Raw genomic sequence first — 24,493 nt, 5'->3', positions numbered from 1 at the left:
TGCATAAATCTAATAAAATATATACAGGATCTGTGTTCTGAAAATAACAAAATGCTGATGAAAAAAATCAAAGACCTAAATAAATGGAGAGATGTGTTCATGGATTGGTAGAAAACTGGACATGGTATAAAGATGTCAATTCTCCCTAGATTGATCTACCTATTTAATACAATTCCTTTCAAAATTTCAGAAAGATTTTTAGTAGATATAGAAAAGATTATTCTCAAATTTATATGGTAAGGCAAAGGAACTAGATGGCTAAAACAATTCTGAAAACAGAAGAACAGAATCATAGGAATCAATTTACCTGATTTCAAGACTTATACAGTCATCAAGACTGTGTGGTATTGGAGGAGTGACATATTGATCAATGGAACAGAATAGAGAGCTCAGAAATAGACCCACACGAATATGTCCAACCAATTTTGACAAAGGTATAAAGCAGTCCAGTGGAGGAAGTATATAGCTTTTTCACCAAATGGTGCTGGAACAATTGGACATTGCTAGGTTAAAAAAAAAAAAAAAAAAAGAATCTTGATCTGAACCTCACACCTTACGCCAAAATTAACTCAACACAGATAATATACTTAAACGTAAAACATAAAATAATAAAACTTTCAGAACAAAAACAAGAGAAAATATTCAAGATCTAGAGTTGGGCAAAGAGTTCTCAGACTGTTCCCCAAAAGTACAATCCATTACAGGAAAAACTGATAAATTGGATCTCATCAAAATTAAAAATGTTTGCTCTATGAAAGACTCTGTTAAGAGGATGAAAAGTTAGGCTACAGAGTAAGAGAAAATATGTGCAAACCACATATCCAATAAAAGACCTATGTCTATAATATATAAAGAACTCTCAAAACTCAATAGTAAAATACAAACAATTCAATTAGAAAATGGGCAAAAGACATGAAGAATCATTTCACTGAAGAGGATATACAAATGACAAATAGTTACATGAAAAGATGTTCAACATCAATAACCATTAGGGAAATGCAAATTAAAACCACAAGAGAAACCACTATACACCTATCAGAAAGCTAAAATAAAAAAATAGTGGCAGTGTCAAATGCTGGCAAGGATGTAGAGAAATTAGATCAATCATACATTACTGGTTGGAACATAACATGGTACAGTCATTCTGTAAAAACAGTTGGCAGTTTCTTATAAAATCAAACATGTAACTACCATTCAACCCAACAGTTATACTCTTGGGCATTTATACCAGAGAATTGAAAACATAAACCTGTATATGTATATTCAGAGCAGATTTACTCATAGTAGTCCCAGACTGGAGTCAGCTCAGATGTTCTTCAACCATTAAATGGCTAAACAAACTGTGGTACGTCTATACCATGGAATACGGCTCAGCAGTAAGGGGAAACGAACCATTAACGCATGTAACAACTTGGATGAATCTCCAGGAAATTATGCTGAGTGAAAAAAAACCAATTCTGAAAGGTTGCATTCTGTGTGATAGTATTTCTATAACATTTTTGAAATGACAAAATTAGAGAAATAGAGAACAGATTGGTGGTTTCCAGGAGTTGGGTGTGGGGCGGGGATGACTATAAATAGGCAACACAAGGATCCTTGGGGGATGGAAATGTTCTGTATCTTGACTATATCAGTGTCAATATGCTGGTTGTGATTTTGGTCTTTTGATAGCTACCAGATGAGTATAGCCTTTCCAATATTGAATCTTTATCAGATTACCATAAGATAGCAGAAAGTTTGTTTTACTCTTAACTTTTTTTCCTTCAGTTTCTTCTTTGTGATTGGCTTTTTCTCACAAAACTTAAAGTTGATTATAATATTTTTCCACTGAAGCAATGTTGTAAATAGTGAGATTCTAAGACCAGACTGTAAAATCCAATTTAATCCATGATGTAATTGAACATTTAACTATTTCAGCTATGTCATAGGATGAACAGACTTGAGAGCTGACAGAAAATCTGTTGTAAGAATGTATTGATCCCTGCGCCTTCCTACCCTTGCAATTACAGATGCCCAGTCCCAGACAAAGGGCAGGGACAACGTTGTGTTTGCCATCTCTTACCTTGTGCTATATATTCCTGTAGTAACTTCCAGCTTCAGGTGTATTTTCTCAGCCACTAGGAGAGAATAGGTGGCTTGGATAATACCACTTCTCTTTGGACCTCTAAAGAGAACTTTTTCTCCCTAGCAATTTTATGACCAAGATTCTTCTAAGTACTAGATGTTAGTCTCAGAATACCTCTACTACATTATTATATTGTTACAGAATAATTAACTTTTTATAGTCAGTTTCAGGTGATTAGCAGACAGTTAATCCTAATAGATATTTTCAAGTGTAAGATCTGTTAAAAGTAACTTTAGGTAAAGTTAATTTTTAATGTTCTGTCTTTGTTGTCTAACACAGAGACCACTAGGGTACTTGTGGCTATTTAAATTTAAATTAATTAAAATGAAATAAAAATTTATTTCCTCATTTGCGGTAGCCACCTTTCAAGTGCTTGATATCCACATGTGGCTAGGGGCTACTGTGTTAAATACTGCAGATACAGAACATTTCTGTCGACACAGGAAGTTCTACCGGACAGTGCTGTGAAGCTTTATTTCATATATATTTTCACACATTGGCTGGGAAAATGGCCCAAAAATATGGCTTAAAAGTTTTTTTCAGTAGACATTAGATTCAAGTCTTTAGGAGTTACGTTCTGAAATAAACTAGCATTTGTCATTAATAGTACGTTTTCTCAGAGTATAACTTCTGTCTACCACTTTTTCCAGAATTTCTTTCAGTTTGGTCAGTAGCCTCAAATTTAGAACAAGGTCACCTTGCTATAGTAAAAGCCATTCACTGCTAATCTAGTTGGTTGTAGCAGTGAAGGTATGTTGCTTTTATGGAAATTGTTTGGGCTCCTAGGAGACAGACCTTTGGAAGCATATAGCCCGAGATTTCTTGGTCTTGTCACTGTTGACATTTTTGACTAGATTCTTTGTGTGGGGGCCGTCCTGTGCATTCTAGTATGTTTAGCAGCATCCCTGGTCTCTGCCCACTAGATGCTGGTAACATAGCCCCAGTTATGACAACCAAAAACTTCTCTAGACATTGCTTAGTGTCCCTTAGGGTGCAGAATTGCCTCTGTTGAGAGCTATTGATATAGTCCAAAGACTCCTAGAGATTTGAAGGAAAAGAGAGTTAGGTTCTGTGATGTACCTTCTCCTATCTTAGCTAATATAGAATAGCTCTGAGTATATCCAAGAAGTAATGTCAGAATATAGGGAATGCAAGGCAGATAAAACCAAAGGAAATTAAGGAAACCCAGATTGCCTTTCCCTGGATATTTGCATCCCTACATCTTATCTAAAATGGCTTATAGATAACTGGTTCAACATTTATTTTTTAACTAACATTTTTTGAATTCTTACTCTGTGGCATACACTATATTATGCAACAGGACTACAAAAATGAATAAAACATGGCCCTAGTCTTCAGGAGCATATGATGTTTACTGTCCTTTTCTGTCCTTATCTATTTCATGTTATTTGGCCTGTTTACTTGCTTTCAGCTCTGTCGTATAGGCATTAATTGCCACTTGGTTTAAACTTTGAGCGTGTCAAGCCATCTTTTGGGGATGTATAGCAGAATTAGCACTTGATTGTGTTCTGAAGACAGATTGAATCCAGCTCTTGTGATCTGTTATTATCTTGATAATTCAGGCTTTTTTTTTCTGTTTCATAATCTCTAAAGACCTATTCAAGGATCTGTAAGATCTTAGAGCTGCTATATAAACTGCACAGATAAAACCTTAACATAAAGAAAACTGACATTTAAAAATGTTTAATAAGAGAAAAATCTTATAATACCAGATTTTAATTATCTATGAATCTTTCATCTTGATGTCAGAAGTTTCATTAGTAGTGGAAAATACGTCAGATGACTTAATAAATCAAACGTGACTTTAAGTATCCACTAAGCATTACATTAGACTCCGCGATAGTCATAGTCCCATCTCATGTGTCTTTAAAAGCTGGATATTCGCATCCCTCAGCTGGAAACCTGTTGGCTTCAGCATGTACCTCCACCAAAGCCAGACACACACACACAGATGCCTTATAGCACAAACCGACGGACAAGTAAATCCTCTTTGCAGGTTGAACGCTCTACCCCACACACAAGTGCCTTATAGCACAGACAGATGGACAACTAAATCCTCTTTTCAGGTTGAACGCTCTACCCCACGCCACTCCCTCCCAAAGAAACATCATCATAGTCAGATCACCAGATACCAGAAAGAGTGGAAATTGTCCATTGTCCTTCTCTGTTCTCTTCAGTACAGATCAAGTTGCATGGGGCCAGAACCTCATCTGACAAGAGGTTGGTGTCCCTGTAGCGCTAGTTCCTTAGATAATCCACCAGTAGTTTAGTTGGATTAATTAAATCTTGAAATACAAAGTCAGTGCTCAGATCACTCATACAAGAAGCTAAATCTAGATTTTCTTTTTTAAATCTGACCTGTAGAATAGTGTTAAAAAGGTATTCAGGAGGCCCAAAGTAGAACTTTCAAAATACTGTTATTTTAATAATGGTTAGGTGCTTTTAACTTTGGCTAAATTCTCCTTCTGAGCTTCAGCTTCAGTAATCTTCTAAACGTACAGCCCATTTCATAATTTGTTTTTAATTTTTTTTATAAATTCATTTTATTTATTTTTATTTGTGGCTGAGTTGGGTCTTCGTTGTTGCGTGCGGGCTTTCTCTAGTCGCAGTGAGCAGGGGCTATTCTTCGTTGCGGTGCACAGGCTTCTCATTGCAGTGGCTTCTCTTGTTGCAGAGCATGGGCTCTAGAGCGCAGCCTCAGTAGTTGTGGTGCACAGGCTTAGCTGCTCCATGGCATGTGGGATCTTCCCGGACCAGGGCTCGAATCCATGTCCCCTGCATTGGCAGGCGGATCCTTAACCACTGCGCCACCAGGGAAGCCCATGATTTGTTTTTTAAATAAGTATATAATAAGTCTTTTCAGCCTTGTAATCAAATTCATAATTCAGAGAGTTTTTAATTTAGCTAAAAAGAACTCTGGCTAGCAGACCCTAGATGTGTCCCTTTTAAGATGAGATTATTAGGTAGTTTCTGCTAAGTCTTCAGTCCCTTAGACCACAAAGATTAGTTCCAGATAATTTTTGGTGGCTAGGCTGGCCAACATGTTCACATTTTCCACACACAAGACTCCCATTACCCATCCCTCTTATATACATGTCTGTTCATTCTTTGCTGTTGATCTTCCCACAAAATGTATTCTTTCTTGGAGCTGTTAGCATCCAAAGGGGACTGTTGAGCCTGTGATTTCAAAAAGCTTCTATTTTCTCTGTTCCGAAGTATATTTTTTTTTTAAGATTTTTTTTTTGATATGGACCATTTTTAAAGTCTTTATTGAATTCGTTACACTATTGCTTCTGTTTTATGTTTTGGCTTTTGGGCCGCAAGGCACGTGGGATCTTAGTTGCCCAACCAGGGATCAAACCACACACCCCCTGCGTTGGAAGGCGAAGTCTTAACCACTGGACCACCAGGGAAGTCCCCAAAGTATAATTTTTAAATGTACTGTATATTATGTAAAAAACACAAAATACTTATTTTATTCTGTCTGTATATACAGTATAAGAAATTAAATTGTAAAAAAGCGAGCTCCACTTTTAATTTAAGCAGACAAAGAATTTCCTCCATTAGTTTTCTGTAATGTTTAGTATTTGGCTGGCCTATGATTTTTGTACCTTTAAAAATACATCTAAGACTCTTAAATACCTGGCTTAAGTATTTTGAGCATTGAATATGTAGAAAAAATGAGAATTATGGAATACGGGGTCTCTTTCTTATTTTCAGAAATGGTGGATTTGGCTTTTTGTAGCTCTAGTGTTGGTTCTCAAGCTAAGTTTACACTTCTAGAGGATCAGAAGTCACAGGAGTGTAGTTGAGTCAGTAGTCATGAATATCCCACATCAGATAATCCAGGTCTGGAAAGAGGAGTAAGCTTCATGTGGTATGAAGGCACACATGACTTTTCATGGATAACTGTACATACAAGGAATGTTGAAGTAGTCTTTGGCCACCTGTTATTTGCTGTTTTCATTCATCCATTCTCCCCTTTAGGATGGCATGCTTCCTTTTCTGAAAATGAGTCTACAGATATGTAAGCAGCTACTATATAGTTGTGCACACACATGTGTTACACATGTCCAGATCAGTATAATCAGCTAATTTCTAAAATGCCTAGCAGTGCAAATAAAGATTGTACAAATGGCATTATTATTGTTGTTGTTTAACTCTAGAATAAAAGTCTTCTACTTTGAAATATGATCCCATCTTTGGGATTAGGGCCTTTGATGTTTCATTGTAGTTTTTTTAATTTATCAATTCATCTGATGCAGCCAGAGAAGGTTCTCTAGAATTTTATGAAGACTATTTCCAATAATCTCATATTATAAACGCTTATTAAGCATTTTTGCTTAAACTCTCTTTTCTATGTGTACATTTATCCTGTAATGTAGTTGACTTAAATTGTTAAGCAAATCCAAAAAGATTTCTAGTCCCTTTAATTGCATAAACTGTGATTTCTGACGTCAGTTCAAATTCTGTTATCACTAACAGAAGAAGCTTACAGACCTCTGCCATCAGGCCATCCAGGGGTTAAATTATTTTATCAGATATGTTTTTGAGGGGCCACAGCTATGCTGCCTGTACTGCCTTTTATTTTTTTAACTTTCTAGTTCACTAATCAAATGTATGTTAGATTGATTATTGTAAAAGTATAAACCATAGAAAATTTGACAAGATAGATGTGTAAATTATCCTTCTGACAGAACTAATGATGCACTTCAAGCACCTTCTGTTTTCCAGCGCTTGGTGAGCGACTTCATTAAATATGCAGTGGCTGTTGGGTGGCTTCTCAGAGGATGGTTCAGCTCCTTGTGGAATTGGATTATTACTAGAGGTGTAAAACCAGGCAGACGAGCTAGCTGTTGGGCATCCTGCTGAGGTTCTAATGTGCTCCATCTTGTCAGAGCAGTTGTTTGCAGTCTTTTCAGGACAATTACATCCATAACCACAGGACACATTCAGTGAAACTATATTACAGATAACAGTGGAGACTGGCATTGGCTGCTTTTCATCCCACTCTCTTGAGTTGCCTCTGTCGGTAGCTTATATAATATTGCCACTTCTACCATTCAGAGAGTAGTTTTTTTTTTTCTTTTAATACCTTGGAGCAAATCTGGAAACAACTGATTTGTAACTTTTTCTAAGTGCAAAAATCGTAGGATATTTGGAGTGAAAAGATTCTGTAGCTTCTAATCCCTTTGCATATGAGAAAACTAAGGCTGAGGCATTGTGGTGAGTTGTCCCTTAGGGAGATAGTATGAGGACCTGGTAGAACATCTTTTAGGTGGTAGAGATTGCATGAATAGCAGTTTGTACTGTTTGGCTTCTGGTTTTAGAGCTCTTTTAAACAGAATTTTTCTTTTGAATTTAAGATTTTTTTTTTCCTGCTGTAGAGCATTTTCCCTCTTCTTAATACCAGTAATGCTTTTTTATTTCTAGAAGCCAAGCAGAAATATTTTGCTTTCTGAGAATGTCATGCTATTTATTATTTTAATGACAACTGGTGGTTTCCTGGAGTACTGGACACAAAAGACGGTTTGAGTTGAGCTTAAAATGGTATTTAAGTTTTCCAAAAGGCAGATGCTATGGTGGATCACTGAAGCCTGATAAATGAGAGTGCATTTTAGAATAACAGGCTGAATACTTTAATGAAAGAAGGCTTCCCATTTTAGTTGGCCAATTAAATCGCTGCTGATGACTTTGGATCATTAATGAACATTTGTGGAAAATGACCATTTGAATTCAATTATTGCAATAATACATTTGAAAAGTACTAACCACAAATAATCCTACCCGTAAATAAGATTTATCCATTTTCCCATAGATGAATCAGCATCCTGCTTTGCTTTTTAATGCCAAAGCAAATTGACATTTCAGAATTCTTTTATAGATTAAGTGCATATCCTTTCTTATAAAAGTTCTGCTTAGAAAAGGTTACATTTTCATTGAATGCCTTTTAAAATATAATTTATGCTGCTAACGATTATATTCGTTATTCTCAGAATAAATTAGCAAGACTTAGAAACAAAGAAGGGGAACATGATACAGTGTATAAAAGCAGATAATTAAATTTAAGATGGTTTAGGTATTTGATTTATTTAGTGCCTAAAAAAACTCTAATTCTGGAAAAATAATAGGAAGAAAATAACAATTATTTGAACATGCAAATTTATTTTAAAGTCATATGAAAAGAAAATGCAAATGGAAAGCTCATAACCAAATTTTTTTCTTAAGCCCGAAGTTCAGATTTTCTCAATTTTTTAAAAGTTTTTGTTCTCAAAATATTTTATGGATATATATAGCTTGTCAATTTTTGCTGTAGTATACCCAGCAAATTCATCTGGATATGTTTTCTTTAGTTAACTTTATTTTCTCTGAAACTGTGGCATGTTCTGGTAAAGACAGGAGGCGGGTTCTTTTGAAATGCATGTTTTTCTCATTTTATTATTTGTAAAATGGGCCATAATCTCAGCGCAGGCTCCCTTCATCTCCATTTTACAGTTTACAAAGAAAGGAGACACTGTGGAGCACAGGCTCCCCTGGGAGTACACTGAGCTTAATGAGCTTGATAGTCTGGTGGGCTCAATAAATCAAATACAGCAAAACATTTCTCATTTTTGAATAAAAGCATTTATCACACAGTGTTTGTTCATTCACGTTCATAAGATTGATTGGTTCCCAGCATCATAGTGTATACTGAAGCATTTTTGATTTTGTTTTTCCAGTGGGCAAGTTACGGAAGCAGTGGCTAAAGGAAAGTATCTCTGATGTCGGCTTTGGGATGCTGAAGTCTGTCAAGGAATATGTGGACCCCAATAACATCTTTGGAAACAGAAACCTTTTATAAATCCATTACTGTTGTTAAGAAAAATGTCACTTTTTTTTTAAAGTCTTTAACTGTGGTTATACCAGTAATCAAATACATCATGGACTTTATTTCAGCTACCTTTGTTTGTTGGTTTAAAATAAGTTTGTTTCATTCTGTAGTTTGTTTTGTTTCTACATCTATGGATTGACAGATGGTATTCCTAAATCTCTCTCATTGTAGGTGTATCAGTTTACAGCCAACTGGTTGTCATTTCAAATTTCAGTCAGGCAGCACAAGGCTGCCAGTGGTTAATTTCAGAAGAAGATGCTGCCAGCTGTTTTGTATTGATGCTTCTTCTTAGGAACAAAGCCAGATTTTGGTGTCATCTATTGTTTCTCTAGCCTCTTTTTTAAAAGAACGTTTCTGGGAAGCAGCTATCTAGGGAAGGATTCCACTGAGGAGTGATATACATGTATGTTTTTTTAAGAGTGCATTCTAGTGTGAATAGGTCATTAAGGGAGAATACCCATGAAAGAATATAGGCAACCTCTTATTTAGGATGCCTTCAGTTCTGTAAGGTGCTTGGCCTACATTTTTCTTTGAAATTAGTACACAGTTATAAAACCTTAAATCATTAGTATGCTTAAATCATTAGTATGTTTTTGTTCTCCATGTTTCTGTTTCTGCTGAGGTATGAGTTGTATTTGTATCACTGAGATAACATATTGTTATATCGTAATTCATTCATAATATGTTTTATAAGAAAAGCTGACTTATCACTCATTGTACGTGAAGAACAGGTTTACCATGGAAGGAATGTCTTTATTCAACTTAGAGTTCTAATGTTTCTCATTTCACATTCTTGTTGCTGAGATACAGAAGAAGCTACAACAGGAGCAGAAGAGGGAAGACTTCTTACACGGAATGTCTCCAGTTCAAAGAACTGTTTTGGCTAAAGAAACAGTCATCATTCAGCTACTGAATTTGAAAACCTCAACGGTTTGAATGACAAAAAACCTTTTTAAAAAAAATTAACCCAAACAACATGAAAAATTTCCATATAAAAGTAAAGTTTCTTTTCCTAAAGTAAAATTTAGTTTTTAATAATGGTTTAATGCCTTTTTTGAATTACTGGTTTAACCTAAATTAAAAAAATAATAATGTATTAATACACATCCCATAATCAAAAGTTTGAAATATCATATTTCTTAAACAATAGGGAGAACATTAACCACATTTAGCAAACATTTTTACATTCAAACCTGGATATTAAAATAAATGAAATGATTACTTTGAATCACTGTCTGTCAAGGTTCATGGTTCACATTTTGAGACAGATTCTTTTCTTAATGCAATACCTAACTTTTGATAATTTTTTTAGAATTAATATTTGATCAGCTAATATGAGTCAAAATGCAGACTATCCTTTAAAAGGACACACTGTCTGTCTGTGTAGCAACAGCTCCAAAGTATTTTTGGGCAGTTTGATACCTTTTATATCTGAAGTAGCCTTAACCAGAAAATCTAAAATTGATTCACAAAATGATATTTTTAAGACTTCAAAATGATAAATAATTTTTAACAAATAAAATTGGCCTCAAACTAATAAACTTAAAATCTGTAAGCAAATCAAAATGAAACATTAGTTTAACAACAAAAACTAAATATTTATTTATTAGAAGCTGCCTCTCTTCATTGGTGATTTATTTTTAATTATAAAATTTCCAGCAGATCTTTGCTTCAAGCCCTTGATATTTGAAATAGTTGGATACTTGATGAGGAAATTACACTTGCTTCTAGAATTATAAAAATCTCAGCTTTATGAAATGCATCTATTCATGAAAGTAATTTCTCTAATTGGTGATCAAAATGTAAAATTTAATACGATACTAATATCTCACTGGAGTGTATATATGTTTCTGAGTAATTTTTTAAAAATAAAACTTACAGATTCATAAGCAGATCCATTCCTTTGCACGTGATTGTTATAACGTTCTTTCCTAGGGAGTTCAGATTTCAATAACCTCAGAATTAGGAAATGTAACACCTGAAATTGTTCACTATTCTACATGAACCTTATGGAAATTAGTGATTTATGCGTTTGTTTTCTTCCATGCATGCATGACTCTCCAACCTTGATTTTGTAGTGATGACTACATTTTGTAGTTAGAATCATTTCTACAGGGATCAGTTTGAAACACATAAACACTCATCAGAACTGTTTCACTCTGATTTAGTAAATCAGAAAGGCTTTCCCTGCTTCCACGTGCCCACCTCTGAGAGGTGCCTCAGCATATACTTAGTGTCTGTGGAGAGCTGAGTTCCTGAATATACACAGAAGCACTTAAAACCTTGCCTCCTGTTTCTGAAATATCTGAAAATGACTTCATAAAAATTAAAGCCAGGGGAATTTATGTGAGGCTTGAATAAGTTTATTTATTTAGCCTATTTGGTTTTCAGTACTGCATAACACCGACTTGTCTTTCTTAAATTAGTCATATTTCTCATATTTTATTTGATGATGTCACATTTGGGTTGACATTTTAGTGGGAATGGGAACTTGCTGCTAGTGAGAAATGGCATTGAATACTAGAGTCAGTATGAACAGGCTTTACTGACCCCTAGAGAAACAGCTGCCTTAATGTTTGGTGCACTTTACAGTGTATAAGTGAGTTTATTAGTCTTATGCTAAGTAACGTGAGCTTTTTTAGTTTAGTAAGAATTGCAGAAGCCACATGTTTATTGTGCCCAGCATTTTACCACAAAGAAAGAGGATTAAATTCTTTCCTCTCTTGAGGAATTGGGAGTTTTCTTCCTAAATGCTTACATACTACAGTACTATTACTTAAAAGCTGTTTATGAAGCTGGAAGCATTCTAGTATACATAGCTGTGTTGATGTATTTTGGAAAACAAAAATGCAGTGAAGGATGAACTTCCATCAGTGTGTGTATTAAACCAGATACAGATGGTTGCAAGAAAACCTCTTTTTCAGAATATTCTCTTAGTGACTGCTGAGTCCTAGCTTGCAGTTTTGAAAATGACTTTTGCATGTTGGCTTCAGAGGTTTTCCATTGTCATATTTTTTTATAGCTGCAACTTCTTAACTATAGCTGATCAGAGAAGCCCTGTGGTCCCAAGCTGAAGTCTGTAACCTTGGCTGTTCAAATGGGCTGAGTTTGGTTGAACATCTATTCTATGTAAACGTAGAACACAAACATTTATTATGCATTGATGCACAAACTGCACATGCTGGTGCCTGAAGCAGCCAAGGTGGAATTCTGTGGAAAGCATATCTACATTTTGAGAAGCACTGAGACAGGAGTTAAGGACAGCTTTAATAGCTTTTTGTTACCAGTTAATCTTTGGCGATTTCGATTTTAATTAGGGTTTTAGCTCGTGGTGGGAGAAAAGCCGAAAATAACAAGTGCCAGGATAGGATTGAAGAATCCAGAATCACCTTTGGCTTTATGAAAGCTTGCCTTTGCTCAAGGCTTCACGTTCCCGAATGAGCCACCTGTCAATATATACATTTAATCCTCATTAATTTCATATAGTACATTGATGCGGAAATCCAGAAGGTGTAAAAGATTGTTTTAAACTATTGAAATAACAGTGTGTAACATGAAGGATGTAAGTTACTCAGCTTTCTGCTCCCTAAAGCAAACAGTGTTTGTCTTTAGTGTGAAATTTAACTGTAAAAACTACCTGTAATGTCAACAGATCATAGAAACTTATATTATTAATAAAATGGACCTGGGTTTAAGAGATTTTTTTCTTCAGAGGGGGTGTGAAGCTGTTCATTCTTCTGTTTGCGTCTGGGTTTGTCTTTCGGTTTTAGTTTTTCATCTTCATATTTCCTCTGATTTGAAAACAAAATTAATTTTTATCATTTTATTGATGAAGCATGACAAGTGCAGCCTAAATATCACTAAATCCTTTTGGATTTATAGATGAGTATATTGTTAGCTAGGTTTTATTACTCTCTAATTATTTTAAATCAATGTTATATTCCTAGGAGGTGTGTAGTCTCCTGTGAACCTGAAGCATTCCCATTTGAACCTTGGAAGATCCTCAAAGAATGAGCGCTCTTGTGCTCTCCTAACCACAAGAATTCCTTAACAAACGTGAGTAAGGGCCACGGAAGCCAAAGAACCATCACAGAATTAAGTAACTTTAGTTCTGTGAACATAAAAAGGTTTCTTTTTTGGTTCCCAAAGGAGATTATTTTATACTTTTTTTTTTCCACAAGGAACAAAAATAACACATTAAGTATCATTAAGAGCATTTTTCAAAGACTCTGAACTTCCAAATCAGCGAGAAAGAGAGAGAAGGAAAAAAAGTATTTTAGTGTGGATTTCTAAGCAGCATATATACATGTTTTTAAGGCATCTTATTGTTGGCAGTGTTTTTTGTAAGCACCCTATGAAACATGTTGTTTAACCCCTAAAGCAATCTTGTTCACATATCCAAAAAGGGCATGAAACGCTTGTGCTGGTATAAAGTTTCTCTAAATAATTATTTTTTGAGCTATTTAAAGAATGTCCCCAAAAGCTCCCAGTGGCTTGTTGGGATTTTTTTTTTCCATGAAATAGCCATTATTTAAAATGAGTGGGAGAGGATAAGTCTTTAAGGCCAGAGCTTGTGTAGCAGTTCAAGGCTATTCCTCTTCAAGAACACGTCAGGAATGAAGTAGTTGTGTGTGGAAACACAGAAGAGCCTTTCCACAGTGTTGGTTTCAATCACCTATTCTAGCATATTTAACTAATTGTGTGGTGGACCTGTACTCTCACATATACCTATTCAGTCAGTGGGATTTACATGTACTTTCTTTGTTGCATTTTCATTCCTTTTGTCCCAACTTAGTAGCCCTAAGGTGTGGCTTGGTGGATGTGGCATACTCAGTCCTGGAGACACCCACTACATGTTTTGGGTGTTTGCTCACACAGCTCCCTGAGGAGCAGAGCCTGGAGGAGAGGAGGGGGGTGGGTTCCTATTCCTTATGTTAGGTGTCAGTCCTTTTTGTGTGTGATGGTGCCTTCAGAATAATGAATGTTTCTGTTTCTGAACAATGATAAATCTTCTGAGAAATATGTGCAGGTTATATTTCTTAATTTTTGTCCCTTTTCGCTAAGCCTGTGAAATACTTTGGCTCTGATACAACTTGACTTGAATAATATCTTATCCTGAGTCTTCCTCTAAGGCAGTGCATATTCCTGCCAGTACTGTAGTCATCTTTTGGGAACTACATGTGGGTAAGCACTTGTATGTAAGCCATTATACTGCTGTAACTAATGCATACAAACAATTCTTCTCTTTACATTAATAGTCTTAAAAGTGGATATGTAGTGGGAAGGAAAATTCTTAAGGGAGTCCAGCATAGCTTTGTCAATTCAGACTGAGCCATACTGTTTTCCAAAGGGCTCAACACGTAGTCTATATACTGTGCTTTCAGTGTATGTTTGGATCTCCTTTTACTGCTTTTCCTAGAATGTACTGTTCTATAAGCAAATGCCCATGTGTGGTTTTTAAGATGTGCTGGGAAAAAAATAAAACAATACCAAAACCACTCATTGTTACAGAAATTGTTGCTTTTTTTCATGTTGATTCCATCTAATCTTTACAGTCTGTTCCCATAAGTAGCCTCTCTAGTAGTGAATGACAAGTGCACAGATACTGATTTTGTCCCTGCCTGTGGCTCCCACACTGGAGGGAAGGTTGTAGTTGTCTGGCCTCTGAAATAACTGAAGATTGGACCTGTCGAACACAGTCTTACTTGATACATTTAAATAATAACTTGCCATACTAAGAGTTTAGCTCTTATATAATAAGTTAGTTATAGTTAGTTAAAGAAAGCAGTTTTCTACCAGGCTCATATAAGGCTCAGACTGAATCAACCTTAGAAATCACCTCATCTTTTTCCCAAACACAATTGGTATCTGACCTCCCTACCCCTCAGGCCACAAATAGATCACCAGTTTTTCTGAACATGTGCTGTGACCGCATGGGAACTGCTTTTCCAGCAAGGCTTTTCTGAAATCTTCCGGTATTAAGAGGTTTTTACTTATAAGACTGAAATCTGTCTCCCTCTTCTATCCATTAACGTAACTTCTGTCTTGTGTAGTCATGAAGAATTGCCCAGTTGCTCTGTTGAAGGGCAGCTCTGCAGGTATTTAAAGACAGCTCACATTCCCCCAGATCTTCTCCAGCCAGCTGTTGCTCCTGTCAGTTCTAGACCCTTCGTCATCCTAATCTCTCTCCATATGTGCCCTTTTGATGTTCTTAAAGTGAGGTGTCGAGTTCTGAATGTTCCAGAATAGGACCAATGATTCCCTTATTCCAATATTCTTTAGTCACTCTTGCATTTTTGGTGGACGGTGGATATTGCACTGTCATCTCACACTGAACTTGAATTTAACAGTTTGTCTTTTCTGCATGTGCCATTTTGGCCACATCTCCGTGGAGGCTGAGTTTTTATTTTATATTCATTTTTATTGGAGAATAGTTGCTTTACAATGTTATATTAGTTTCTGTTGTACAAGGTGAATCAGTTATAAATATATCCCCTGTTTTTTAGATTTCCTTCCCATTTAGGTCACCACAAAGCATTGAGTAGAGTTCCCTGTGCTAAACAGTAGGTTCTCATTAGTTATCTATTTTATACATAGTAGATACCTGTGTCAATCCCAGTCTCCCAGTTCATCCCACCCCCGGCTTCCCCCATCGCCTCGGTATTCATAAATTTGTTCTCTACGTCTGTGTCTCTATTTCTGCTTTGCAAATAAGTTCATCTGTACCATTTTTCTAGATTCCACATATAAGCGATATTATACGATATTTGTTTTTCTCTTTCTTACTTCACTCTGTATGACAGTTTCTGGGTCTATCCACGTCTCTGCAAATGGCACTGTTTTGTTCCTTTTTATGGCTGAGTAATATTCCATTGTATGTATGTACCACATCTTCTTTATCCATTCCTCTGTGGATGGACATTTAGGTTGCTTCCATGTCCTGGCTATTGTAAATAGTGCTGCAATGAACATAGGGTTGCATGTATCTTTTTGAATTATGGTTTTCTCTGGGTATATGCCCAGGAGTGGGATTGCTGGGTCATAACGGTAGTTCTGTTTTTAGTTTTTTAAGGGACCTCCATACTGTTCTCGATACTGGCTGTACCAATTTACATTCCCACCAACAGTGCAAGAGGGTTCCCTTTTCTCCACACCCTCTCCAGCATTTATTGTTTGTAGATTTTTTGATGATAGCCATTCTGACCAGTGTGAGGTGATACCTCATTGTAGTTTTGATTTTCATTTCTCTGGTAATTAGTGATGTTGAGCATCTTTTAATGTGTTTGTTGGCCATCTGTAGGTCTTCTTTGGAGAAATGTCTATTTAGATCTTCCCCCCCATTTTTTGATTGGGTTATTTGTTTTTTTGATATTGAGCTGCCTGAGCTGTTTGTATATTTTGGAGATTAATCCCTGAGGCTGATTTTTTAAAGCCTCATTACTTATATTTATTCTTACTAAAATTTGTATCTTACTGTATTTAGTTCCAGATTTTCAAAATTTTAGAATCTTGACTCTTACCCAGAGTATTTTTTGTCCCATCCAGCTTTGGGACATCAATAGAATTGAGACATGTACTGTCTGGATTCTCAACCAAGTAATGGCAGGCATCTGCAACACACAACAAGGGCCTGCCCAGTAACACATCCAGGAAAGAGCATTGAGGGTTCAGCTAGCGCACATTTCCACTTGACATGCTCTTGTTCACCTCATATTTTTACATTTTGTCAACAAATAGGCCTTTTTTCAATGAATCAACGTTTATGCCAGACAAACATTAAACATGCAAATGACGTCTACTTGGATTTAACATTGCCAGCTGCCAGACTGAAATCCTTTGCTAAAGCTTGCTGCTCCAATTTCCTGTGCTACCCTATCAGAAAAACAAATGAAGTCTTTAACTGCCAGCACATTTACTTTTGCCCGTGTTTGCCTTCAGGGGCATGTCTCTTTCTTTTTCAATATACTCGTAAACTCATCTTGTGCTGCATTTTCTGATGTGATCTGTTGATTGGGCGTAGTATTGACTGATGGACAACATCTAAATCCATTCTTGCATAGTTCTGTCACATCCTTTGTACCTCATTGTGTCCACATTAGATCTGGAAAGATAATTTTTTTAAATGACTGAAATTTGCCACTGTAGAGCTGTAAAAGAACAGGAGAAGGTGGAGTTCTGAGTCTTGAGAACACAGTGAAAAGGGTTCTGTTCTGGAAATTTTGCAGATGCTCCATTTTTCTCTACCAAACTACTAGTCACTTTTCCTATTTGGGCCTACTATCTTTTGTAAAATGAAAAACTCTGAGGTCCCTTCTAAGTCAGTCTCAGTGATTCTGCTGAGTCCCTGTATTTTTGCCAAACACTGCCCTAGAATTGATTATTGCATTAATAATTTATTTTTTAATTTAACCGTTATTAGCCAGACACTGCTGGGCACTTAACCCTAGACAGGAGGTTCTGATTGTTACCACAACAACCCTGTGAAATGTATGGTATCGTCCCCTTTTTTTCCGGTGAAATAACTGAGATTTAGCGATGCTGGATAACACACACTGTTAGTAGCTGGGAAGTGGCATTGCCAGGAGATGGAGCCAGGTCTGACAAAATCCAGCCTCTGTGCTGGCTGCTTCACTGCTCTAGGCTGCTTGTGCTGGGTAGTAAGTCTGATGTATACAGAATTTCTGCTTTTTAAAGTAGATTGTTAGTCCTTGCCCTCCACAGAAGGGCACAAGTACAGAGGGGAAACAGCTGTCTTCGTGACTACATGCCATAGAAATACCAGGAAGCCTTTTGTCCCAGATGCTGTCATGCTCTGTAAGTGTTTAATCCCTGCAAAGATGCCTTTATAGAAACTCATGAAAGGAAGTGCTGTGTTTGATGGACTTAATAAATTTGCATTTTTATAACTTTAATATTGTATTCCTTTGAGCTGTACTTAAAAATGTAAGAGTAACCTGTTACTATAAGTTATACATATTCCTGTAGAGAGACTAGAAATTGAAAACTATTTAAGATTAAAGAAATGTTTTATTATAATCTAAGACCAATCTAGGTTCTTTGGAAAGTCACAGTTCCTTAAAACTGCTAATTTAAGAATTAAGGTTGCTGCTGAAGGATTAGGGTACTCAAAAAGTTGCATACATTTTATAATTAGGATGAAGGTATAAGTATAGCGCTTGATGGTTACAGTCATGGTGATTATGTGGTTGGACAACCAAGAACCCAGAGTTACTGGCACATCACAAAATGTGCTATTTAACTAATACTAAGGGTATATAGCCTAATAAGTGGAAACGAAAGCCCCAAATGCCACATTAGTCCCAGTGGTAGGTCAGCAGGGGATAAGAGGCAGTTAGTGAATGGTGGATAGTGAGCTGCAAGTCACACCATTGGTAGGAAGCTGCTCAGTGTGGCAGAGAATACCCTCAGGAAAGCACAACCTCCCAGATGTTTCCAGATCACCAATAGTCATTAAAAAAAAAAAAAAAGACAAAGGAACATAAGACCAAAGATTGTATTTAAAAATGCTGATGTTCACCAGAAATGAAAGGTTTGTCTTTGGTGATGTTATCCTTTTAAAATCAGTTAGTGTAGATAACCATATTCTGCTTACCTGAACAGACTTCCAGCACTGCTAACCCTCCGAATGCCAGTGTGGAAATGAGCCCAAGCAAGGATTATAGGATAGAAGGGTCGGAAAGTTACTCTCTTAACGCTTCCCCTCCAAGCCATTTGCCCTTTCTTTAAAAAAAATTTTTTTTTTTCTCATTTGCCCTTCCTTATCTCACTAGAAGCTTATTTACTTGGGCATCTACCCCATAGCCCTCAACAAACACACAAATTGTTCTAACCTCAGGCCAAACCTATCACTGACAATTCTGTTTGGATTCCACCTGAGGTGCTCCTCTGAGGTCTGAGAGGCCATACCTCTGTGTTCCTATATCACCCCTTTGGGAGGGAGTGTCATCTTCTATGATTACAGCTGTCTCATTGCTCGATGATCTCTGCCATCCCCGCAGTTTTCCCAATTCCCAGTTGTCTGCTTCTCATGAATGGGTCAGAGTTAGCCACTGTACACCTGACCTTCACAGATGACATTAGTGTCAATATCCATGCCACAGCTGAGGGCAAATTCAAAGAGGGGCTGTCGTGAGAAATATGAATCCTTTTGTAGGCATGTCATGTCACTGATCAAACGAGTCTGCTTGGTGGTTCTGCACAGAACAAGTTTTTGTTCATGTCTGAGAAAATGGAAATAACTACTTGGGTACAACAAACACATGCGTATATTCTGAACATTTGTGTGGAGATGGGTTGACTAAGTTTATGAAATAATGGATTTAATATTTGATCTTTTAAAAATACACTATGCAGATATTATGAAGAAATCTTAAAGGAGCAAAGGCTTGAGAAATATAGGGAAATCTTTTTTTGTCAAGAAAAGTGCTTTTAGCACTGAGTACATGAAGTTCTAGGAGCATAGAACAAAGCTTTTCATCAGAGCTTTAGGGATGAAAGCCTTCATTCAAATGGCAATGTGGAGTCATCATAAAGTCACTTGCCTATTAGTATCAGTAAGCAGAGGTGAGTACTTTGAAGGTGAGTTTAAAAGAAGTATATCCTAAAAATAAAGGACAATAAGTGCCTGGGGAGTTAGACCCTTCCCCAGTCTCCTCCAGGGCTCTGATGGCTGGCCAGTTTTGTAGGCTTGGTTCATGAGTCTTTGCTGTCGCCAGGCAGCAATCTGTCAATCCTGGTGGGTGCCTCTCTGGAGAGCCAGTGTAAGGAAGGGGACAAATGCCACCATGATTGACCTTTATTCCTTTACTCAGTGGTAAGAGCAGTCAGGATTTCCTGATGCATTACTAACCAGGAAATCCCAACTGCCCAGCAGCGAGGGGTTAAAAACTGTTCTGAAAAGCTTTTTATGTTCTGAAAAGCTAAATTACACATACATGCAAACCACAGACACACAGCACCTGGGTAAATAAAGTGTGGTTGAATAAAGGCTGGGCTATTTGCAAAAGGGAATCTGGAAAACATTTGCTTTTGGGTGGTTAACATTACTTACATTTTATGCTTTTTTTTTTTTTTAAGAAAAAAAGAGGAAATGTACAAAAAAAAATTTTTTTTAAACATGGCTTAAAAAATAAGATTTCAGTTCATTTACTTTCCAAATCTTAAGGGGCTATGAAGATTGAGAGTGCACAGAGCTACTGCACAAAGAAGCAGCAACACTTTTAGTACAAAAGTTGTTAAAGAACATTTCCCAGTGATGGAATCGTGCTAAGGGATGCACTGAAGAGGTCATTAAACACTGATTGTCCTCCCAGTGTGGGCTCTAAAACATCAATGGTAAATGGTATCAGCTTACATAATTAAGATGAAACGTGCTATAAATTCAAAACCATTGGACTTCATAATAAGCCACATTTTCTGATAGATCTAATAGAATTTGAGCACCCAGGAGGTCATGCTACAGAGGGTTTATGCTGAGTACCTATGTGAGTCCCTGTCTGGGTACCTATGTGGCTAAGTGATTTCTCCTTGAAGGAAAGAGATCATCATCTCATCATGGCAGGGGTTCACTATCTTTCAGTAGAATGCTATTAGGTTGAACCATAAAAAAATGCTAGTTTTGTAGTTCAAACACTTCCAAAATCAGCAATTTCATATAATTCAAGCTACTTTGTTTTTCTCTAAGTCAGGTCGAGTTGGGGTTGATTTATGGAGAGAAAAGGGGTGGGGAAACAAATAGTAAAGCTCTTGTATGCTTCAGAAAATAAAAATGCCTAAGCAGAATGAGTGGGGTTTTCATTGGAAGGGTTGTGGGCATGCCCTAGCGTTATGAATCTACCAGATGAGGTTTCAGAATCGACCTTTTCATCTGTGATGGAGGTGGCAGAGAAGTTTGGTGGGGTCATGGGAATAGTCTAGATTTTTCCTTACCTGAGAGGCCACCACACAGAAACAACTCCAGCATTAACATATCCTAAATTGCAAACACAAAGGTAGGAATTAAGAAGAGAGTTCTCACAATACCTCTGCTATTCTTCATTGTTAAATGAGAGCACAGTTATGAAAAAACAGTAAATATATCTTGTTCATGTATTCAAATTATTAACAAATGGAACAAAAGAAAACCATGTAAAATTCTTGCTTTGACAATTGTTTATTGTCTCTAAACCACAGCACCATAATTTTGTTAAGGGCAAAGATCTCCCAGTGACTCTTGCATGTTTGAAAAAAAAAAACACCAAACATTTATAATGTATTTTGGTTACATAAAGCATTACATTTATATTGAAAACCCCTGACAAAACACCCTAAATGCTATATAATATGTATTCATTAAAATTAATATAATAATGAGGGTAGGCTGTGAGAATAGGACACACAATCCCTGAGGTTATTATTAAAAGCCTAGAAATCCTATACCTTAACTACTGAGTTCTGGGCCTGATAGTGCCAAGTCCCTGGATAACATAATCCTTGTGTAGGGGACTTTCAAAATGCACAAAGTACAAATGATAACAAAGGAGACGGAACATAGGTGCTAACAATTTCTAATAGAAATAGTGTCCCCATGCAGTTTTGAATTCTTCATAAGTCTTTCTAGGTGTCAAAGTTCTTATATTTCACTTTGTGAAGATTTTAAAAACAAAATATTGGTTATTTTTATAATTTTAAAGTGTACAAAGTTCAACATGTAATAAATATAAAGAGGCCAATAGCTAACTACAGATACAACAGAGTGAAAAACAGATGTAAAGCCATTATGATAAGGCCGCTGTCAGACATTACTACATATTCCATCCTATAATCTCATAAATCAAAGCTTTTAATTGTCTGGATTCATAAGTGACTGTATTCTTTCCAATATGCATTCTTTCTTCTTCCAGGGGTTGTTCAATAACAGCAGGTATGTTCCTGCCATAAAGTTCACAGTGTTCTAGAAACTGGACACATTCTTGAATAACACTGTCACGAAGCATGATGGTGTGTTTTGACATGTTTTCTAGTAATGACAGGAAGCACCTTTTAGCATAATACCAGGTATCAGTTCCCAGTTTTTTATTATAAGGTTCCAAGCTTTTGATAACCCGAGAAATACCAAAGTCATAATTTCCTTTGGCACAATAAAGCGTCCCTATCACCAAATTCACAATGCAGAGATGGTAGATTTTCTTCTCTGGGTCCTCATAGGAGAGCTGCTCTTCCTCCTTTTCAATCTTCCTCATCAACTCCTCGGCTTCTTCGTTTTGACTTGTCATAATATATGAAACACACAGGTTAGCCAGCACAATAGCACTGACATTCAGGATGTTGTCATAATGCTTCTTGACTATGGGCTCATAAAAACCTATGGCTTCTGTGTATTTGTTTTCCTGCATGAACAGAACATGAGCCACATTCAGCTTCCACACATCATGGTCATTACAGAATTCCACAGATTGGCGGAAGATCTTTTCCACCATTGGATAATTGTCAAGGTTCCAGTAGATTTTGGCCTGGGCCATCAGCACGGGAATATACTTCTCAAGGGTGTCATCATATTCATTCACTGCCTTTTTGACAGCTTCATCATCTCTGTTGTGTCTTGCTTCCTGCACTTGTTTGGTGAGTTTCCGGAGCTGTTCAGTCAGCATCCCTGCTAGCCCATCAAGCTTAATGAAAGCCTCTTCAGGAGCTGTCTGGCAAGTGATCATGGCATCCAAGAAGTCATAGAGATAGGGTGTGAGGAACCTGTAAGTCAAATGGGCATTCTCTGCCAGGACATCTGCTGCCAGGTCAAAATACTCATATTTACAGTAGAGCAGCAACAGGTTGCCAAAGGTCTCTGGGGGAAAGGGATTCTGTTGGAGCAAAAACTGTAGCTTCTCAAACCCTTCTGTAGGCCTGGCATCCATGTTCATTAGCGCCTGGTTGTGCAGGGTCACAGGGTCTAACTCTTCCTCTGCCCTCGGAGGCATATCCGTGAGGGCTTCCTGGGCCGCCTCAGAGTTTCTCAGTTGGTATTCTATGGCGGCCTTGAGGTTGAAGGCTTCCACCAGAGCGGTCTGGTGAAGGACTAAGGTGTTGCCAACACTTCGAACATCAATGCCCTCAGTGGTCATGCCCACACCCAGCTCTGGGTGCTGGCGGATGCCACGCTCAATAATGTCGGCAATATGCTTCAGCGCCGGGGCATAGTGCCGGCTGCTGTAATAGGCCAAAGCCAGGTTGTAGGAAAGGTCAGGCCGGTAGCCCGAAGCCTGCAAGGCAGCAGAGAACTTGGAACATGCGGCTTCATAATGTCCCTCCTTGTAGAGCAAACAGCCCAGGTTGACCTGGCCATCGAGCTCGTTCTCGCCCCCGCTGTCTTCTCCTCCTTCCCCACTCAGTAGCTGCTCCACCAGGCTCCTGGCCCCGGGCAGATCGCCCTCGCTGTACTTGATCGCGGCTTGGAGACGGAGGGCCCCGTTATGGTAGGCGGGGTTGTCCAGGAGGAGGAAGGCGACGCGGGTGGCCTCTGGGTAAAGGCAGGCCTTGTACAGGGCCTGGGCCTGGTACAGGCGGTACTGCTCCAGCTCCGGGTGCAGCTGGCCCAGCTGCTCATAGCACTCGGCGGCCAGCGCGAACTCCTGCAGGCGATAGTAGCAGTAGCCCAGCAGCGACAGGCCGGCGCGGCTCCTCGGGCTCCGCTGGAGCTCTCCGCCCAGCAGCTGCACGGCCTCGGCGTAGCGGGCATCCCGGATGAGCCGGTACACGACCGCGGTGAACTCCCCGTCGGGGATCTGCGCACCGCCCAGCCCTGCCATAACCGCTGCGGTGGTTGTGTGTGCTCGTTACCACGGCAACAAGCCAACCGGAAAAGAACTGCAAAGAATGTTGGCGGTTTTGTGGGGTTTTTTTTGTTTGTTTGTTTGCGTGCTCCCAAAGTTACTTTGCAGCGGAACGACCAACCTGGGATTTAAAACTGTCACGAATATGAGCGTGCCTATTACTGGCCCGGCCTCTGAAGACTGCAGAGTGTGAGCGGCGTTAGAGGAGAGAGGAAACGTCTCCGAGCCGTTCAGAAACGAAAAAACTCTACTTCCCGGCATACACCGGTCCGATGGCGCCGGCGTCGGGACGTGGCCGTGCTGCATGCTGGGAGGCGTAGTCTCTGCCGCATGGACCCTCGGGTGAGGTCGCGCGGTCGCCTTCCCTTCTTATGGTAAATGAGGGTTGTTGTGTCACCTCGGTCCCTGGCGCTGGGGAGGAAGGTTTATGGTCCGAAGTCCCTTCCTTTTTTGAGCCTTATGCACTGTGCAATGCATACAAATATTGTCGTTCCACGTTATTTTAGTGAAAGAAACGGGAATGGGTAAAGAGGAATGTCAGCTTCGTATTCTCCCAGAATTAGAGTAGAGCTTCTGTCTTTGAGCCGCTCCGAGGGCACACTTTCTAAGAACAAAATAGTCCAGCGACCAGGAGTTCTTATTTTGTCGTTT

At 38.1% G+C, this 24,493-nt stretch overlaps 2 protein-coding genes across 2 annotated transcripts in view; one reads left to right on the top strand and one right to left on the bottom strand.

The window, feature by feature from the left end:
• Positions 1 to 14,508, top strand: part of AGPS (alkylglycerone phosphate synthase) — a 143,890-nt gene extending 129,382 nt beyond the window's left edge. The window contains exon 20 of the mRNA XM_068544862.1: positions 8,866 to 14,508. Coding sequence (XP_068400963.1) covers positions 8,866 to 8,987 — 122 coding nt within the window. The 3' untranslated portion in view covers positions 8,988 to 14,508. The remainder of the gene's footprint in view (positions 1 to 8,865) is intronic.
• Positions 14,509 to 21,808: 7,300 nt separating this feature from the next.
• Positions 21,809 to 23,818, bottom strand: LOC137764847 (intraflagellar transport protein 70B). Its single transcript, XM_068543894.1, has one exon. The coding sequence runs from the start codon at positions 23,816 to 23,818 to the stop codon at positions 21,821 to 21,823; it is 1,998 nt and encodes a 665-aa protein (XP_068399995.1). The 3' UTR covers positions 21,809 to 21,820.
• Between the last annotated feature and the right edge of the window lie 675 nt (positions 23,819 to 24,493).

The sequence above is a fragment of the Eschrichtius robustus genome, chromosome 5, assembly GCF_028021215.1.
Source record: "Eschrichtius robustus isolate mEscRob2 chromosome 5, mEscRob2.pri, whole genome shotgun sequence".
Lineage (NCBI taxonomy): Eukaryota > Metazoa > Chordata > Mammalia > Artiodactyla > Eschrichtiidae > Eschrichtius > Eschrichtius robustus.
Note: the sequence above shows the minus strand (reverse complement) of the source record. Positions and strands in the feature narration are given on the sequence as shown.

Excerpts from the sequence above, each read along its gene's own strand:
- LOC137764847 (XM_068543894.1), bottom strand. The coding sequence starts at position 23,818 with ATGGCAGGGCTGGGCGGTGCGCAGATCCCCGACGGGGAGTTCACCGCG.